Source organism: Hemicordylus capensis, chromosome 2 (genome assembly GCF_027244095.1).
Source record: "Hemicordylus capensis ecotype Gifberg chromosome 2, rHemCap1.1.pri, whole genome shotgun sequence".
NCBI lineage: Eukaryota > Metazoa > Chordata > Lepidosauria > Squamata > Cordylidae > Hemicordylus > Hemicordylus capensis.
Window position 1 is genome coordinate 142,722,159 of NC_069658.1, and position 17,598 is coordinate 142,739,756.

A 17,598-nucleotide genomic window follows, 5' to 3' on the forward strand; every position below is an offset into this window, starting at 1 on the left:
AATAGGTTTTATAAAAGTTGGCTCTAAGAGACATTAGTGGGAAGATCAACATGTGTATTATTTTCACATTCAAAAGGTTAATGACTCAGCTAGAAGAGACACAAGAAACCCATTTGGAGTGCAAGAATGGGATAAGGACCATTCGGGTAGGAAAGTTGAAAGTTTTCCCCCTGCATCATTTCCCTAATATAGATATCTAACTCTACTAAGCTATTTACCCTGCAGGAGTAAATTTATAGGTAGCCACAGGTTTCCCCTCAGACAAGGTTTCCCCTCAGACATCGTACCATTGTTGTATGTGTGCACATGCACATCATGTCCCCAATCCAATTTGGGAGCACCACTGGTGCTTTGAACAAGATACTGAAATGTTGGAAGACCTAATAACAGATCTCCCACATCTCTCGTTCAGTCTTAAGCCACTTAACATAATTGATTAAATAGAGACAAGACTTTTCTTCACCTTGTTAAAAATAAAAATACACATCACCCGCAGAATGACATTATGTATTTATTTTATTGCATTTCTATCCCACCTTTCTTCCATAATGGACTCAAGGTAGTATTCACAGGGTTAGCATATGCAACAGGCCAGAACGATGATTTGGATGAATCCAAGAATAATTTACATATAGCATGGTTTGTGTCTTGTATTCTCTTGTTAGAAAAAGGATTGTGTGGTCATGAACTCTAGAGCAAGCATTCCCAAACTGGCTGCTGGGACACACTAGGATGCTGCAACAGATAAATCAATGAAAAAAACCCTCCAGACCTGCCATATTTGCACGGGACTCATTTTTTGGATCTTGTCTCCACTAGAGAAGGTAATTTGTTCACATGATCCCTGCACTGGCATCCAATCAGTGCCGGTGCAGACACACAGTGGAAGTACCCACCCTGAGAGAAGATTGTCTGTCACATAAACTCATAGCATGAATCATTGTTATGAGTTTGGCTGCCTCATAATAAGGGGACATAGACACCCACAACCGGCACTCACACCAAGATAGGTGGGTTCTCCTACAGGGAGGCAATTCCATTTAGAAACACTGACCTAGAAATACAATAGGGAGTTTTCAAAGTACGGAAAACATTCACACCGCTGTGGCTTGCCAGAATGTCATTTGCTCTGCCGCCACTTACTGTTCCAACCGTTTGTAATAACATGCAAATATTCAAATGCTTTGATAATTGTGTAGCTTAGAACAATGAGATCTACAGCTGCCAGTACAGAGATGCTGCAGAAAACCATTTGTTAGCCCTTTTAAAATTCCTTATCCATATCTCTGTAGAAAGGAATAAAAAGACTCTCTAAATCACAATTACAGTATTTGCCTTCCACAGCACAAGAGAAGCAAAGTATATCATAGTAAGGCATTTCAGTCCTCACGTTCAAGTCTGTTGAACGTGAGGGAATCTTGAACGATACCGACCATATCTGGACACTAGCTGAGACTGAACAGTTCAATCAGAGGATGGGCCGCAGGGTCAATAGAGATAAATGCAGTATAGCTGTGTGTGAACGTTATGAGAAGCAGCCATGCAGTCAGCATTGAAGTATGTGGTGTGTGGGAGAGATATGGTCCCCAGCCGCCAGTTGCCAGGATTACCTGGGGACCTCTCACCCCATCAGGCACCCAGCCAGAAAACAAAGCACTCTGTGCCTGGGAGAGGATGCCAGGAGGCACCGTCCATGTTCTGATGCCAGCCATGTCCCTTGCAACGGTGTCAGAAGCACGCCTGTGCAGGTGAGTCCTGCATCAGGGCACAGAGGTGTCACCCTTCACTCTCCCAGCTGGCAAGCAGTTCATCTGTTTGCTGCATGATTTCCTTTCTCTCCCTCACTCGCAAAGAGAAGAAGAGAGGGTGAGCAAGAGCCCGAGATGGCCTCCCATTGTTACCACACTGACTGGACACTCAACACCCTATATGAATAGGCTCATATAGGAAGAACGCCACAGATGAAGTCTCACTCACGAAGTTCAAGTTACCATAAACATACAGACACAACTCCTTTGAAAAACCAGTCTCTGCATTTCCTATTTTATACAAAGCTTGTCGTCAGTTGCAAGTGTACTGACATTCTTTCATAAATAGGTAGTTTATGTCACTACATATGTAATATGTAGTATTTTTCATGCTAAGCTTCAGCTATCAAAAATAATGTTATTTGCCTAGGAAAGGTTCCATTGCTGTTCATAAGGAATTTCACACACATTTACAGATATGCCAGCTTTTAAAGCCTGCTGTAGTCCTCTTTGAGGTATTCTTTGATTGCTATTTGTATACACACAAAACCAAAGCAAACTACAGGGAACTGTATAAGTTACATTCAAAATCACTAAGTATATATGATATATTACATTATACCTATTTCCATATCCAGTTCACATCTTGTCGCACTGTGAGCCATCATGTTCAGAGTAGGTTAAGGAAAAACACGGCAGGCAATTGGTTTGGGGCAGTCAATATGTGAAAGATTCATTGCTTCCCCCAATCTGTGACCTGGCTTTAGGACTAGAAAGGGTAACACCACATTTCTAATTTGTTCTTCTCAATCACCAACCCAAGGTTCTAGCTTGGGGGATCACCTTTCTTCCCCTCACCCCAAAGCCATACCTTGAGTTACGGACAGACAATGTAACATGACATGGCTTTGAAATGGACAATTTGGGGGAATAAGAGCTGCTGAGTGAAGGGCAAAAACTCCCATGCCAACTGTTAAACTGACATGTGTATGCACTATATCAATTCAAGCCGATTATATGGAGATACAGTCTCTCTCTCAAGTTCAGAAGACTTATTTTACATTTATGCATGGGGAAACACAGGTCAAATCAACAAATCCAAAAAGCAGTCCAAGGTATGAGGTGTTTTACTCTAATAAGAACTATCAGCCAACTTTCTACAGAACATAAAAATTTACGTACTGAAGCTACTATAAATATATAGAAAATGGAAAAAAATACGGGGCGCAACAGTGAAATAAGATGTGACCATACAACAGACCCAAGTCACCCCCAAAATGTCTATTAAAGCTTGGTAGATTTTTATCTTACATGGAACAATCACTCCAATATGAAGGAATGAAAATTAGTAACAACTCCTTAAGTCTACTCCAGATCTTCAAACTCAGATCCATTCTGGGCTAGTGTAGATGCAACAGAGACAATCTTTCAATTGCACTTAAGAGTTTGGGACAGGGCTGCCAATTCTCCCCCTTCCAGTGCCAATTTCCATTAGCTACCTAATCACAGTTAAGGGTCAGCAGGGATATTAACCCTAGGTTAAGGCTAGCCAGGTTTCTACATAACCAGAGTTTGCTAACCAGCTTCAGTTCCTAGCTGAGAATCCTGATAAAGTGGGGAACCTAGTTAGCCTTGATTATAGTTAAGCTTTGGGGCTATTCTCACAATCAGCTAAAATCGGGCTAGGAGAGCCTAGCCCGATTTTGGCTGATTGTGTAAACCACTGGGCTCACAGGCGAGCCTGGTGGCTTACAAGTGGCTAGCCCACTTTTTAGCCCTCCCCTTAGAGTGCTCCGCAAACCCGGGCTTTCCAAATGTGAGTAGCTGCGTTGTGACTCCGCACCACAGCTACTCATGAGGAGACCCCCGGAGGGGAGGCAAAAAGCTGCATCCCGGCTCTGGGGGTCTCTCCAGTATGCCCTGCGCACTTGCGCAGGGCATACTAGAGCTTCCGGGGGCCACGCAGCCCACGAGCTTCCCAGCCCCCACCGGCTCCGTCACGGAGCCGGCAATCGTGTGGGTGGCCGATCCGGCCGCCCAGGACTCCCTCCCCACTCACCCTGCTAAGCCGGGTCTCACTGATCGTGAGACCTGGCTCATTATGTCAGCACAGACATTAAATGTGGTTAAGATGCACCACAGGAATTTGGACTGAAAGAGAGGAGAGCATGCAATCTCTAATCTGCTCCTGGTCTCTTAATTAGGTCTGAACTGATTTATCCTTGAAATTGCATTTTAGTGGTCAACCTCATCAGATCTGCACCACCCTACAGAATAAACTCTTTGAGCTATAAAATAGGTTTGCGAAAAAATAGATTGATCTTTAAAGTTCATTGGGGACTCTAAAGGCAAGAATCCACATTCCACAGTAGAAATCCAGTCTATTGCTAGAAATGATGTAAACATTTCTGCCCAGCAGTCATTTTCAGTCTTGGACTTTGTGCAAGTGATTCTGATCTAGGGCTGTGAAGAACATGCACACAGCGGCTGTGATGAAGACATGCACACCCTCATAGAGAAGCTTTGGTGAGAAGACGCTCCAGATGAAGAGGTGATATCGCAGAGCCGTGACCAAGATGATATACGCAGCAACAGGGACAGAACGTAGCAGGGCATAGCAGAAACAGCCATGGCCCATCGCTGCAGGATTCCTATTGGGGAAAAATAAAAATGTTCAGTTGAGTGTGTGTTTTAATGTCCTGTTCTACAATAGGCTTTACATACATTTATAAATGTGGGCTTCAATATTAAAAAGCATGTGAGATAAAGATGAAAAGCATTTCAAGAAACAAACATGTCAGTGGCATTTAAGGAAACAAACACGTCCATTACACTCATATGTCCAAGCAAAGCAAGACAAGGCAGGGCTATGCAGACAGAAGCCAGCTTGTTCTCAGCAGTTTCCCATTAAGTTAAATGGTGCAAAAGGCGGCAATTGGGAAGAGTGTTGGAGAAGGGCAAAACCCAATGGCTCTTAGAACCTGGAGTCATCAAGGCAGGGAAAGAGAGTCTCCCTTCCAAATGTAATCCCTTTACTTTGGGAGGAGTTGTAACCCAGAGGATTAAAAGACTGAGCTATTGATCAGGAAGTCTCTGGTCTGAATTTCATCTCTGCCACTAACTCACTAGGTGGCCTTAGGCAAGCCACTCTCACAGCCCTAGACCCTACCACATGCAATATGGGGATAGCAATGCTGATTTTCTTTGTAAGGCTGCAGGGCTGTCCTCGTCATGGGGCAAACTGAGGCAGTCACTTCAGATAGTGGATCATCAGAGGAAGCAGCGGCTGCTGTCCCCATTGCTGCCTGGCTTGGTGGCATGTTGTGGACTAGAGCATCTAGGTCCCCACCACCCAGTTTCCTGTGCCCAGCCACAGTGGCATGTGCCCAGCCACCAGATGCAAAGAGCTACTTCTCCTTCCATGCTAGTCTTGGGGGTGTGTGGGGTGGGACAGGATAGAAGAGAATGTTGGGGAGATTCCACTTCTTTCACTCAGTCTCCCTTTTCAAATCCAGAACAGGAGAAGCAGCAGTTCATGCCTGCTGAATGGACACATCAGATCACCACCACCACCACACATTTACAGAGAAGGAACATAGGAAGTTGCCATATACTGAGCCAGACCATGGGTCTATCTAGCTCAGTATTGTCTTCAGACTGGCAGCGGCTTCTCCAAGGTTGCAGGCAGGAATCTCTCTCAGCCCTATCTTGGAGATGCTGCCAGGGAGGGAACTTGAAACCTTCTGCTCTTCCCAGAGCGGCTTCATCCCCTGAGGGGAATATCTTGCAGTGTTCACACATCAAGTCTCCCATTCAGATGCAACCAGGGCAGACCCTGCTTAGCTAAGGGGACAAGTCATGCTTGCTGCCACAAGACCAGCTCTCCTCAGGCATCTGAAGATGTCAGAGTACCCCTGTATGATAGTACAGTATAAGGTGAAAAGATATATGTGGAGCCCTCTGAACCCTCAGGAGGTGCCATGCAGGAGTCTTCTTCTTGCCCATCTTCAATGGCTCCTTTCTCCACACTCCATAGGAGTGATTATCAAAGTGGGAACTTTGTTGTGAGAGTGAAAGCTACCATTTAACTCTGTGCAAGTAGCCTGGTCTCAAGAGAGAGATGCACGCTAGCATGCTGAGCAGAGAGAAATCCTGGACCCCATGGGGGTCCCTGAAACACATTATGCTCTTCTCAACACCACTTTCCTATCCCCAGTTTGTTAGTCAACACATTTTACTCACACACATCTTGTGGGACAGAGAACCATCTTCCTCTTCTTTTCCCCCCTGTGTAAAATGCTTAGAGAATGTTGCAATAGAAAAGGGCCATATAAACGAGAAGCAGAACCTCGCATGGTAAGAACAGGGCCACTGCTGTTCTCCAAGCAAGTACACCTGAGAAGTGGCACTGGCCAGTCCAAAGGCAGCAGCCATGTTAGAAGCCTCTGGGGGCAGTTTCCCCCTTCCTGACGAAGGGGTGCATGCCAATAGGTGACAGGCTGCCTGCCAAGTTCTTCAGTTGCTTCATTCAGACTGGGATGAGACTCTCCCCAGTCAAGTTCATGGGAAACCAAGGATTTAAATCCTGACTTTTCTGACATGTCCCCCAAGGCAACTAACTTTAGCCCCTCCCCCCAAGATGTTTTGCTTATATCTTATCAAGTCGTTTTGGCAATCTTGCATCCAGCTGCAGTATTAATGGTACTGTGCACTCTCCCTGTTCACCCTCTTCAAAACACAAAGATCTAAGTTGATCACTTGACCCAGGTCTATCTCAGTCTTCTAAGGTTCTGTACACTGGTTCTTAATTTGCACTGAGAACTGGACATGCAGCACTACCCACCGAGTGGGCCTCCACAACTTCATTTTTTTTTTAAAGTTAAAAAAAAATTTTTTTTTTACTGCAAATCTACATATGCTCGAGTAGACAATAAGCAAGAGCACCTGTGGGTTTCCTTTGCTCAAGCTTTGAAACTAGAAGATAAGAGTGCCATTCCAAGCAGCTTGCCATGCAGATTTCATGTTACTGGATGAGATCCTCAGTTTGATACTGAAGGCCAAATAGGAAGAGTCCAAAGGGAGATTGTACTACTGGCAAAACACAAACCCACCCCCCACACACCCCAAACCAATAGCCCATTACCATTTATGCATGTTAAAAAAATGAGTGATGATTGCCAAGAGTGATGACCGATCCAACTTCATTAATGAAGACTAAACGGTTGAGATCAGAGATTTAGCTGGCAGGAATGCTATCTTATTTCATTTGAGCCAGTTGGCTCCGTTCACTATTGGTCTTTTGCCAATACACTCTTCAGGGGTTGAGCGAATAGACAATTTGATCAATACAACTACCAGCTCCTGGCATTAAAAGAGCTCAAGATGATGTTTTTAAAGGAAAAGTGACTTCATATCCTTGAAAACCACTAGAAGTCTCTAATATTTCATCATCAAGTATAAGCCAGGATACACACTGGGTGGTAGGGATGTGCAAATCGATTTGGGTACAAATAGATTTGTACCCAAATCTAGCTGATTCGGGTGATATGGAGACAGAACAATCGCCCCTGTGGTCCATTGGCTAGATTCAGGTCCAAATCTAATCGCACCAGATTCAATTCTAATTGCCTCGAGAGTTGGATTCCTCCAATTATTTTCCCCAGATTCCCAGCTTTCATTTAAAACAAACAACAACAAAACAAAACAAAACTCAAAGCTCTAGCCCTTGTAGAAGTGGAGTTATGGACCAAAACGTGTCATCACTATTTTTCAAGTGTTGGATTCTTTGGTGCATAATAACTTTTCCTCAATGAATCCCTATGACGATTCATTACACGCCTTCATTTCTTCTATTCATTTTGACCGTCTTTGTACAGTGCCAACTGTCAACTGCCATGTGCCAACTACACCCCCCCCAACCGCAAGGCAGTGGGGTACTACTCAGTTTACGTCCTAGGCATTTTTTCAAGTGTTTAGACTCTTTGGTGTCTAATAACGTTTCCTCATAATGAATCCCTATGAAGATTCATTACACACCAAATAATCTAAAACACCTCAAACATTCCTAAAACATAAACTTGGTACCCAGTGGCTTGCAGTTTGGGAGGTAGTTCGTACATGGGATGCCACTAATTCCCCACCCCCACCCGCAAAGCAGTGGGGTCAGAATGAACAGAATAAATGAAGGTGTGTAATGAAGACACCAAAGAATCTATAAACACTTCAAAAATTCCTAAAAACATAAACAGAATACCCCAGTATATATGTGTGTGGGGGGGGGGTATAGTTGACACATGGCAGTTGACACTGTCCAGTGAGAGTCAAAATGAACAGAAGAAATGAAGGTGTGCAATAAATCCTCATAGGGATTCATTATGAGGAAAAGTAATTATACACCAAAGAATCCAAACACTTGAAAAATAGTGACAGCACATTTTGCTCCAAAAATCCACTTCTACAAGGGCTAGAGTTTAGCTTTTATTTTATTTTATTTTTTGCGCGTTAAAAAAAATTAAAGCTAGGGATCCATGTTAGGGTTATGATGGGGTGATTTCTAATCCCCAGTATTTCCTATGGTAGAAATATAAAAAATTGTTTTTAGTAAAAACTTTTTAAAAAATCATTAACAATCAACCAAGGGCCCCACTGCTTTGAAATTTGGCCATGGAGACCTACCCACCACCCACATCTGGTGCCCCTAGGACCTTTATAAGTGGTCCAAATTTATCCAAATTGGATCAAAATCAAATCTGGGGTTATTCGGGGGGACAGATTCGGACACAAATTGAATTGAAACAATCGATTCGTGCACAACCCTACTGGGTGGGCCTGCTCAGATATAATTAAGGCATATGTCAGCTAGCACAAACACATCTGAACATGTGTGCATTAGAAACCACTCAAGAAGCAGCCATGCATGGGGCTGTAAGGGACACTAAAAAGGCGAACCTCAAACTACACCGATGTTGCCCAAACTTTTGATACCTGGGTTTCCCCCGCCAGATTAAAAATAGGAGGCACATTGCATTGTTAAATTTTTTTTTTTCAATCAGCTCCCAGAACAATAGGCAAGCATTCTCTTTGCAACTGCCTGCTTGATTCCTACACCTTTTTTTTTTTTGGCCGGGGTAGGAGAAGAAGAGAAAAGATAAAGAATAGATTGTGTTGTGATAACTGAAGTGAGGCCTCCCAATGTTAGCCTTCTGATGAACCAAACTCAGCTAAGAGCTGTCCATGCGCTCAGCTGTGTGACGAGCATTAACATGGCGATGGAAATAGGTATTGTGATTCTGTGGCTGCTGCTGTGGGACTCTGACAACACAGCCTCTGCATCCTGGGAGAACATATTTATGCAGGCTTTTCAGTCTGAGCTAGAATTGTGCACTGCACAAAAACCAGCTTATTAAGTTTAATAAAGGAGTGGGGGACAGCGGGGGGGATGTGCTGCAGGTTTTGTAATGCAAAGCAGCACTACATATGCACAGGCAATCTTTCTGATGCACAGTAGGTGCCCGAAAGGTCTGTAGGGATGAAATGCCAAAGCGCTTGGTAAACTAAATGAAGTGCCACTGAACATACTAGCCAAATAGGAGTTAATGGGATGAATTCAAGCAAAAGAAAAGGGTTGTTGTAAGCCTAAAAATAGAGTTTTCTATAAATGCAATATGTAAATACTTTGGCCAAAAGGTGTTGAAAGCGAAAGTTGCTGGAACCTGCCAGAACTCAAGCTGAGTAAGGAGATCCTACTCCCTTACTCACAGAAGTTTAAAAAAAACTGTAGTTCAAACTGGATTCTTTCCAGTTCAGACAGAACAGCATAGCAGCTAAGCAACTGAACAGTGATGCAGGAAGTTCCCGGTTCAAACGTCACGTTTGCCACAAAGTCACTCAGCCTCCTACAAAATGGGAGTGACCATGGCCTACCTTCCAAACTTTTTGTAACAATTACTGACATTATGTGAAGTGCTCTGGCCACTCAAAAGTACCATATAAATGCTACTTATTCATTCAAAAATGTGAGCCGGGGGGGGGGGGGGCTTACAATGTAAAGATACTCCAAAAAGTTAAAGACTTTTGTGTGCAGTGAGAATGTTTTGCAAGACCAATGGCGGAGGGGTGAAAATCAGCCATCTCCCTCTTCCCTCTGAAGCCCACTGTGCCTCCCTAAAATACTGTATGTCCTTGAGGGTTGCAAGACCTCAGGGATATATTTTCAGAAGGAACAGTGGGCTCCGGGGGAAGGAGACATTGGCAAAAATCAACCCTCTCCACTTTGCATGGACAAAGTTTTTTTCAGCTTGTGCAACCTCAATCTGGATGTCAGCCATTGTATGGATGTTGGTCAGGTTACGTTTAAAAATTCTAGTTGGTTGTCTCATTTTTGTAACCACCTGGCCAAATCCCCACCCCACCCCCACCACCACATTTTAAAATGGATTTTTATAGTTCAAAGTTTAATTTTTATCCATGATGGCCCGTATTTATGCAGTTTTATTGAAATGTTAAAGTATATTCAATACCAAATTCTGGTACCTTTAAAGGGACAAGATGATTTATTAAGCCAATGGTTTGGTTTTTCTAAAGTTTGGGCACCAAAACTGCTCAAAACCTGCTTATAGTCTATGGTTGATATTAAATTCTTAGGCTGAGGCACATAAGAACACAAGAACAGCCCTGCTGGATCAGACCTAACGCCTATCTAGTCCAGTATCCTGTTTCACATAATGGCCCACCAGATGCCTTTGAGAAGTCCACAGGCAAGAAGTGAGGGCATGCCCTCTCTCTTTCTGTTGTTCCCCTGCAACTGGTATTCCAAATCTCTTTCTGTTGTTCCCCTGCAACTGGAGACATAAGTTTTGAGTGGTATAAAAATATGTTAAACAAACAAACAAACAAACAAACAAACAAACAATTTAGAGGCATCTTGCCTCTGAGGCTGGAGGTGGCTCATAGCCACCAGACTAGCAGCCATTAATAGACCTGTCCACTATGAATTTGTCTAAGCCCCCTTTAAAGCCATCCAAGCTAGTGGCCATCACCAAATCCCTTGACAAAGAATTCCACACATTATGCATTGTGTGGAAAAGTACTTTCTTCTGGGGAAGTGCAAATCGTTCCCTCTGTTTCCTGTCCTTCAACCAGTCATAATTTAGGGCTAGCTTACCTAAGAGAGTGCCTTCTTTGCATGATCCCTTCCGCGCATTGAGATCATCCAGAAAGACCCGTCTCCATATGCTGCTGGCTCGACTGGTGGTGACTCGGGAGCGGGCCTTCTCTGTAGTCACTCCTAGGCTATGGAATGCACTACCTATAGACATTCGTGGCTTAACATCTTTGCCTTCAAATGAACCCTTCAAATGAGCCCCTAAGACACATCTTTTCAGCCAGGCTTTTAGTATTCTCCGTTATAAATTTTTAAAAATTGCTGTTTTTAATATTTTGTTATTTCTGTGATTGTTTTTGTGAACCACCTAGAGCCTTTTGAAACATGTGGTATATAAATTAAATTAAAAAATAAAAAACTTTCCTGGCCTTCAGTTTCATGGGATGACCCCTGGTTTTAGTGTTGTGAGGGAGAAAAATTTCTCTGTCCACTCTCTGTACTGCACACATAATATTATACACCTCTATCATGTCTCCCCATAATCACCTCTTTTCCAAACTAAAAAACCCCAGATTCTGTAGGCTTGTCTCATAAGGATGGTGCTCCAGGCCCCTGATCATCTTGGTTGCCCTCTTCTGCACCTTTTCTAGTTCTACAATATCCTCCTTAAGATACGGTGACCAGAACTGCCTGTAGTACTCCAACAGTGGCCGCACAATAGATTTGTATAAGGACATTATAGGATATTAGCATTTTTATTTTCAATCTCCTTCCTAATGATCCCAAGCATGGGATTTGCCTTCTCCACAGCTACTGAGCATGAGCCAACACTTTCAACAAGCTGTCCACCACAACACCAAGATCTCTCTCCTAGTCAGTGACTGATAGATCAGACTCCATCAGTGTATATGTGAAGTTGGGGGGGGGGGCAGGGGAGGTTGCCCCAATATGCATCACTTTACACTTGCATACTTAAGTTTCTCCTCACAACAACCCTGTGAAGTAGGTTAGGCTGAGAGAAGTGACTGGCCCAGAGTCACCCAGCAAGTCTCATGGCTGAATGGGGATTTGAACTCGGGTCTCCTCTTTCCTAGTCCAGCACTCTAACCACTACACCACTAGTGGTGTGCACAGAACCAGTCCTGCACTGGGGAGGGGGGTTCATTAATGGCGGGGGAGGGTGTATGTACCCCTCCCGCCCTCCCTGTTTTGTAAGCATTTGGGGCAGCAGTGTACCTTCATGCCACCCCTACCCATTTCTCATCAAAAGGCTTCAAAAGCCTCATGCAGCGTGCGCATGTTGCGCACGTCACGTCCATGTGTCGTGCGCACATGCACAGTGAGGCTTTTGAACACTTTTGATGAGGAACAGGGGTAGGGGTGGCAGGAAGGTACCCTGATGCCCCAAATGCTTACAAAACGGGGAACGCTAGAGGGGGGAAAGTGGTGGGAGGGGTAAGTACACCCTCCAGCGCCCTTAAAGATCCACCCCCCCGGCATCAAACTGCCAAACCGGCCTCAGGTCCAGACCAGTCTGGAGGCCCTTAGAATGAGCTTTGGACCAGTCCGTGCACATCCCTATACATCACACTGGCTCTTTTATCACCCACTCGCCCAATTTGGGGATATCCTTTTGAAGGTCCTCCCAATTGGCTTTGCATTTCACTACCCTAAATAGTTTAGTGTCATCTGCAAATTTGGCCACTTTGCTGCTTACCCCAACTTCTAGATCATTTATGAACAAGTTACAGAGCACTGGTTCCAGTACAGATACTTGGGGGACCCCACCTTAGTTCCCTCCATTGTGAAAACTGTTCATTTATTCCTACCCTCTGTTTCCTGTCCTTCAACCAGTTACCAATCCACACATGAACCTGTTCCTTTATCCCACGACTGCTAAATTTACTCAAGAGCCTTTCATGGGGAACTTTGTCAAAAGCTTTTTGCAAGTCCAAGTATACTATTTCAACGGGATCACCTTTGTCCACACGCCCATTGACACTCTCATAGAACTCCAAAAGGATAGTGAGGCAAGACTTGCCCTTGCAGAAGCCATGCTGGTTCTCCTTCAGCAAGACCTGTTCTGCTATATGTTTAACCTTTTTGTCCTTAAATATGCTTACCATCAATTTACCTGGCACAAAAGTTAAGCTAACCAGCCTGTAATTTCCTGGATCTTGCCTGGATCCTTTTTAAAATGGCAGTTAAATTAGCTACTTTCCAGTCCTCTGGTACAGAGCCTGATTGAAGGGACAAGTTACAAATTTGTTAGGAGATCAGCAATTTCACATTTGAGTTCCTTCAGAACTGTTGGGTGGATGCCATCTGGCCCTGGAGATTTGTTAACATTTAGTTTTTCAAAACAGTTTAGAACTTCCTCTCTTGTCACCTCAAACTGGCCCAGTTCTTCAGCCTCCAAGCCTGAAAAGCTCAGTTCTGGAGCAGGGATATGATCAGTATCCTCCACTGCGGATGCAAACAACTTATTCAGCTTCTCTGCAATCTCCTTACCCTCTTTAATAATCCCTTTCACACCCTCATCATCTAAGGTCCAACCACCTTCCTGACAGGTTTTCTGCTATAGCTCGCTCTCGCGCGCGCTCTCGCTCTCTCTCTCCAATAAAATAATAATAAGAAGAAAGAATAAGAAGTTCTTGTTATTCCCCTTGACAGCTATATGCTCCTCAAACTCTCTTTTTGCATCCCTTATTGTCTCCTTGCATTTCTTTTGTCAGAGTTTATGTTCCAGTCTGTTCTATTCATTTGGGCAGGACTTCCATTTTCTGAAGTAAGTAGTCTTCTCTTTTATAGCTTCCCTGACTCTACTTGTTACTCATGTTGGCGTCGTCCTGAACTTGGTGGCACCTTTCCTCCTCCTCGGTATACATTCCAACTGAGCTTCTATCATTGTGGTTTTGAATAAGTTCCATGCTTTCTGGGGTGATGTGACCTCCCAACATTCCCTTTCAGCTTCCTTTTTACCAGTCCACTCATTTTTGAGAAGTTTCCTCTTCTGAAGTCCAGTCCAATGAACTCCACTCACATATAAGCTGAGTTGGATCACACGTTGGTCACCATTTCCCAATGGTTCTGCAACTCCGACAGCTCACACCAAGTCCTGGGAACCACTCAGGATTAAGTCCAAGGTCATCTTCTCTGGTTGGTTCTAAGGCAGAGTCATTTAGCATGTCTAGAAGGTTGGCCTCTCTGTCAATACCCACACTTGAATTTGCCCAGTCTATGTGAGAGTAATTGAAGTCGCCCATTATTACAGATCTGTCTCTCTTTGACCCATCTCTGATTTGCTTCTCCAACTCCAGGTCACTCTGGAGATTTTGATCTGGAGAACGATAGCACATCCAAAGTAACACATTTCCTTTTAGTCCTCATATTGTCACCCATAATGATTCTGTGGAGAAACCCAGTCCTCCTGCATTTTCTAGTTTGTTGGATTCTATCCCTTCTTTAATATACAGTGCGACTCCACCCCAAATTCTCCCTTCCCTGTCCTTTCTGTAGAGTTTGTACCTAGGAACAACGGTGTTCCACTGGTTCTTACCGTTCCACCAGGTTTCCACCAGATTACAAAGAGAAGGTTCAAGAACTGAAGACTAAATGAGAAGCATCTTTGGAGTTGCAATATCAGAAAAGATGTGTCATTTTTATATAGGAAGATAATTATTCCATCTTCACAAGTTTAAGAAAATTCTTATAATAAAGCTAGTATACAAAGTATTTAACAGTCAAACTGAATGAACATGAATAAGGCTATTCTAGTTGCATGCTGGGAAATGTATGCAAATGTGAATAATTCCAATGTTCTGGGGATGAAAACAAAATTATTCGACCAAAGTAGTTAAAGCTATCAAAGAACTCTTTTCAGTCTTACTACCACATCTCCAGTTATCATTCCATTTGGCTATTTAATGGATGTGGTTTGAAAAGTCTCAAGCAATTGTTTATTTCACTGTTCCTGCAAGACATGAATTAGCTCGTCAGAAATCCGTAGAGGGGCCTTGAACAGGAGATTGCTTTTAAAAGGATCTGGACTACATTACATATGAGGAAACTCACCCATTTGGTGAGGTTTCAAGAAACCAGAGAGAAAGCTTACAAATTTAAATTGAGAATCTATTTTGAGAAACTGAGCGATATTCGCAGCTTATTACAGGCAGGAAGTTTAATCAAGCAGTACCGGCAAGAATTATGTCATTCTGATGTAGTGTAATTAATCTTCTTCATTTATTTTTGAGGGGGTATTCTTCTCTGTGTCTTAAGCTTATAATATGAACTGCTTGCATTTTTAAAAATGTAAAGGTATGTGTTTTTAGTACCACATTCAAAATTCAAATCAAAGAAATATAATGCACAAGATAATCATCCTATCAGGACTGACCAAACAATGTTTAACAAAGAACTGATGCCATAAGATTTAAATTAAAATATTGTAAATCTGGAGTGTGCAAACTTAAGGTTGTTACTTTTTTTGCAAGTAAAGTTGTGCTGTTGACTCCTGGCAACCACAGAGCCCTGTGGTTTTCTTTAGTAGAATACAGGAGAGGCTTACCATTGCCATCTCTCGTGCAGTATGAGATGAAGCCTTTCAGCATCTTCCTATATCGCTGTTGCCCAATATAGGTGTTACGCATAGTCTGGGGAACATACCAGCGGGGATTTGAACCGGCAGGCTCTTGCACCCTAGTCAAGTTACTTCCCTGCTGCGCCACTGAGCCAGTTACAAAATGGTGGCTAGTACAGAAATTCACAACAAGAGAATACAATTTGAACTCAAAAACCTCTGAATTCCAGGAGAATTTTACTGTAGAATAGGAGGGTATAAATCCGTAAGAAATTAGGAAAATAATGCACTTGCGCCTCAAACATTCATGAAGCCACCATCTTGGAGTGGATAACATCATCACAAACTATGTGTTTGAGGTGTCCCTACAACTATACCAAATTTGGTCCAAATCGGTTCCCACTTGCACCTCAAAACTTCCTTATGACCGCCATCTGTGTTGGGCTATCTCTGTACATAGTCTGGAAATTGCAGTTGGTATAGAATGAGGCAGCTAGGTTGGTCTCTGGGTCATCTTGGAGATACCATATTAATCTTGTATTGAAAGAGCTACACCAGCTGCTGATAAGTTTCTGGGAAAAATACAAGGTGCTGATTATAACCTACAAAGCCCTAAAAAGCTTAGGCCTTGGGTATTTAAGAGAACATCTTTGCCATGAACCTCACCGCCCATTGAGATCATCTGGAGAGGTCAGGTCAGTCTGCAATTGCCACTAACTCATCTGATGGCTAATCAGGGATGGGCATTCTCCATTGCTGCCCGGAGGCTTTGGAATGCGTTCCCTGCTGAAATAAGAGCATTCCAATCTCTGACAACTTCTTAAAAGGCAGTGAAGACTCCCAGGCTTTGAAATTTGTTCACCTGGCTTTTAATTTGGTTTACAGTTTTAATATTGTGTTAAATTTCAAATTGTTGTGATGTTTTAACCTTTTAATTTTGTTTCAGTTTGTACTGTCTTGTTGCAAACCTCCTGGAGACGTCAATTTTGGGGGGTATACAAATGTGATAAATTAAATCTTGAATCGGGATGACATTACAAGCTATGCCCTTGAGCCACCCCTATGTGTCCCTACACCTGTAGCAAATTTGGTTCAAATGGGTTAGGAGGCTCGCATGTTAGCCCACGTGCACTTCAAATGTTCACACATCTACCATCTTGAACTGGAGCAGATGACATCATCACAAACTACACTAGCGAGGAGAGGAGAGCTGGTCTTGTGGTAGCAAGCATGACCTGTCCCCATAGCTAAGCAGGGTCCGCCCTGGTTGCATCTGAATGGGAGACCTGATGTGTGAGCACTGGAAGAGATTCGCCTCAGGGGATGAAGCCGCTCTGGGAAGAGCAGAAGGTTTCAAGTTCTCTCTCTGGCTTCTCCAAGATAGGGCTGAGAGAGATTCCTGCCTGCAACCTTGGAGAAGCTGCTGCCAGTCTGTGAAGACAATACTGAGCTAGATAGACCAATGGTCTGACTCAGTATATGGCAGCTTCCTATGTTCCTATGTTGAGGCATCCCTATGTGTCTCTACAGCTGTAGCAGATTTGCTTCAAGTCAGTTAGGCAGTTCACAAGTTAGCCCACTTGCGCCTCTAACATTTTCATGTCTGCCATCTTAAATCAGGGTGGATGACAAACTACGCCGCTGAGGTGTCTCAACAACTATACTGGATTTGGTTCACATTAGTCCAGGCATAGTATAGTTGATGGCGGGGGGGCACATACACTGAATGCCGGGTGATCTCATAAGCCTACTGGGAAATAGGCAAAAAACCTCCTAGAGAGTAAGCCAATGGTGTAGCATTCAACTGAGTCAGGAGGGTTCTGCGGACCCTGTAGACCCCCTCTTCACTGTGGCTTCCTTCAGTCCCCTGGAGCCTCATGGTCAGATCTCCATGGCAGCCTCATGGTCAGGGCTCCACAACACTCTCTTGACCTGGTCCTGCCTCTTCCTCCTCTCCACCTGACTGTCTAGGTGTTCAGGCTCAGCCATCCCTCCCTCAGCCTGACAGATGGCAACAAGGGCAATGCTGATGTTTAGCTTGAGTACATAGCCAGCGAGTCGCATGGAGAGGAGGAGGAGGAGGAAGAGGAGGAGGAGAGATGCTACCCTGACAATCCTCCCCTCCTAGAGAGTAAGCCAATGGTGTAGCATTCAACTGAGTCAGGAGG

At 43.7% G+C, this 17,598-nt stretch overlaps 1 protein-coding gene across 2 annotated transcripts in view; it reads right to left on the bottom strand.

Annotated features, from left to right (window-relative positions):
- Nucleotides 1-498: 498 nt before the first annotated feature.
- PIGG (phosphatidylinositol glycan anchor biosynthesis class G) overlaps nucleotides 499-17,598 on the bottom strand; it is a 97,028-nt gene continuing 79,928 nt past the window's right edge. For both annotated transcript variants that reach the window (XM_053299549.1, XM_053299548.1), the window contains one exon: nucleotides 499-4,399. In XM_053299549.1, the coding sequence (XP_053155524.1) occupies nucleotides 4,174-4,399 (226 nt within the window). In that variant the 3' untranslated portion in view covers nucleotides 499-4,173. The remainder of the gene's footprint in view (nucleotides 4,400-17,598) is intronic.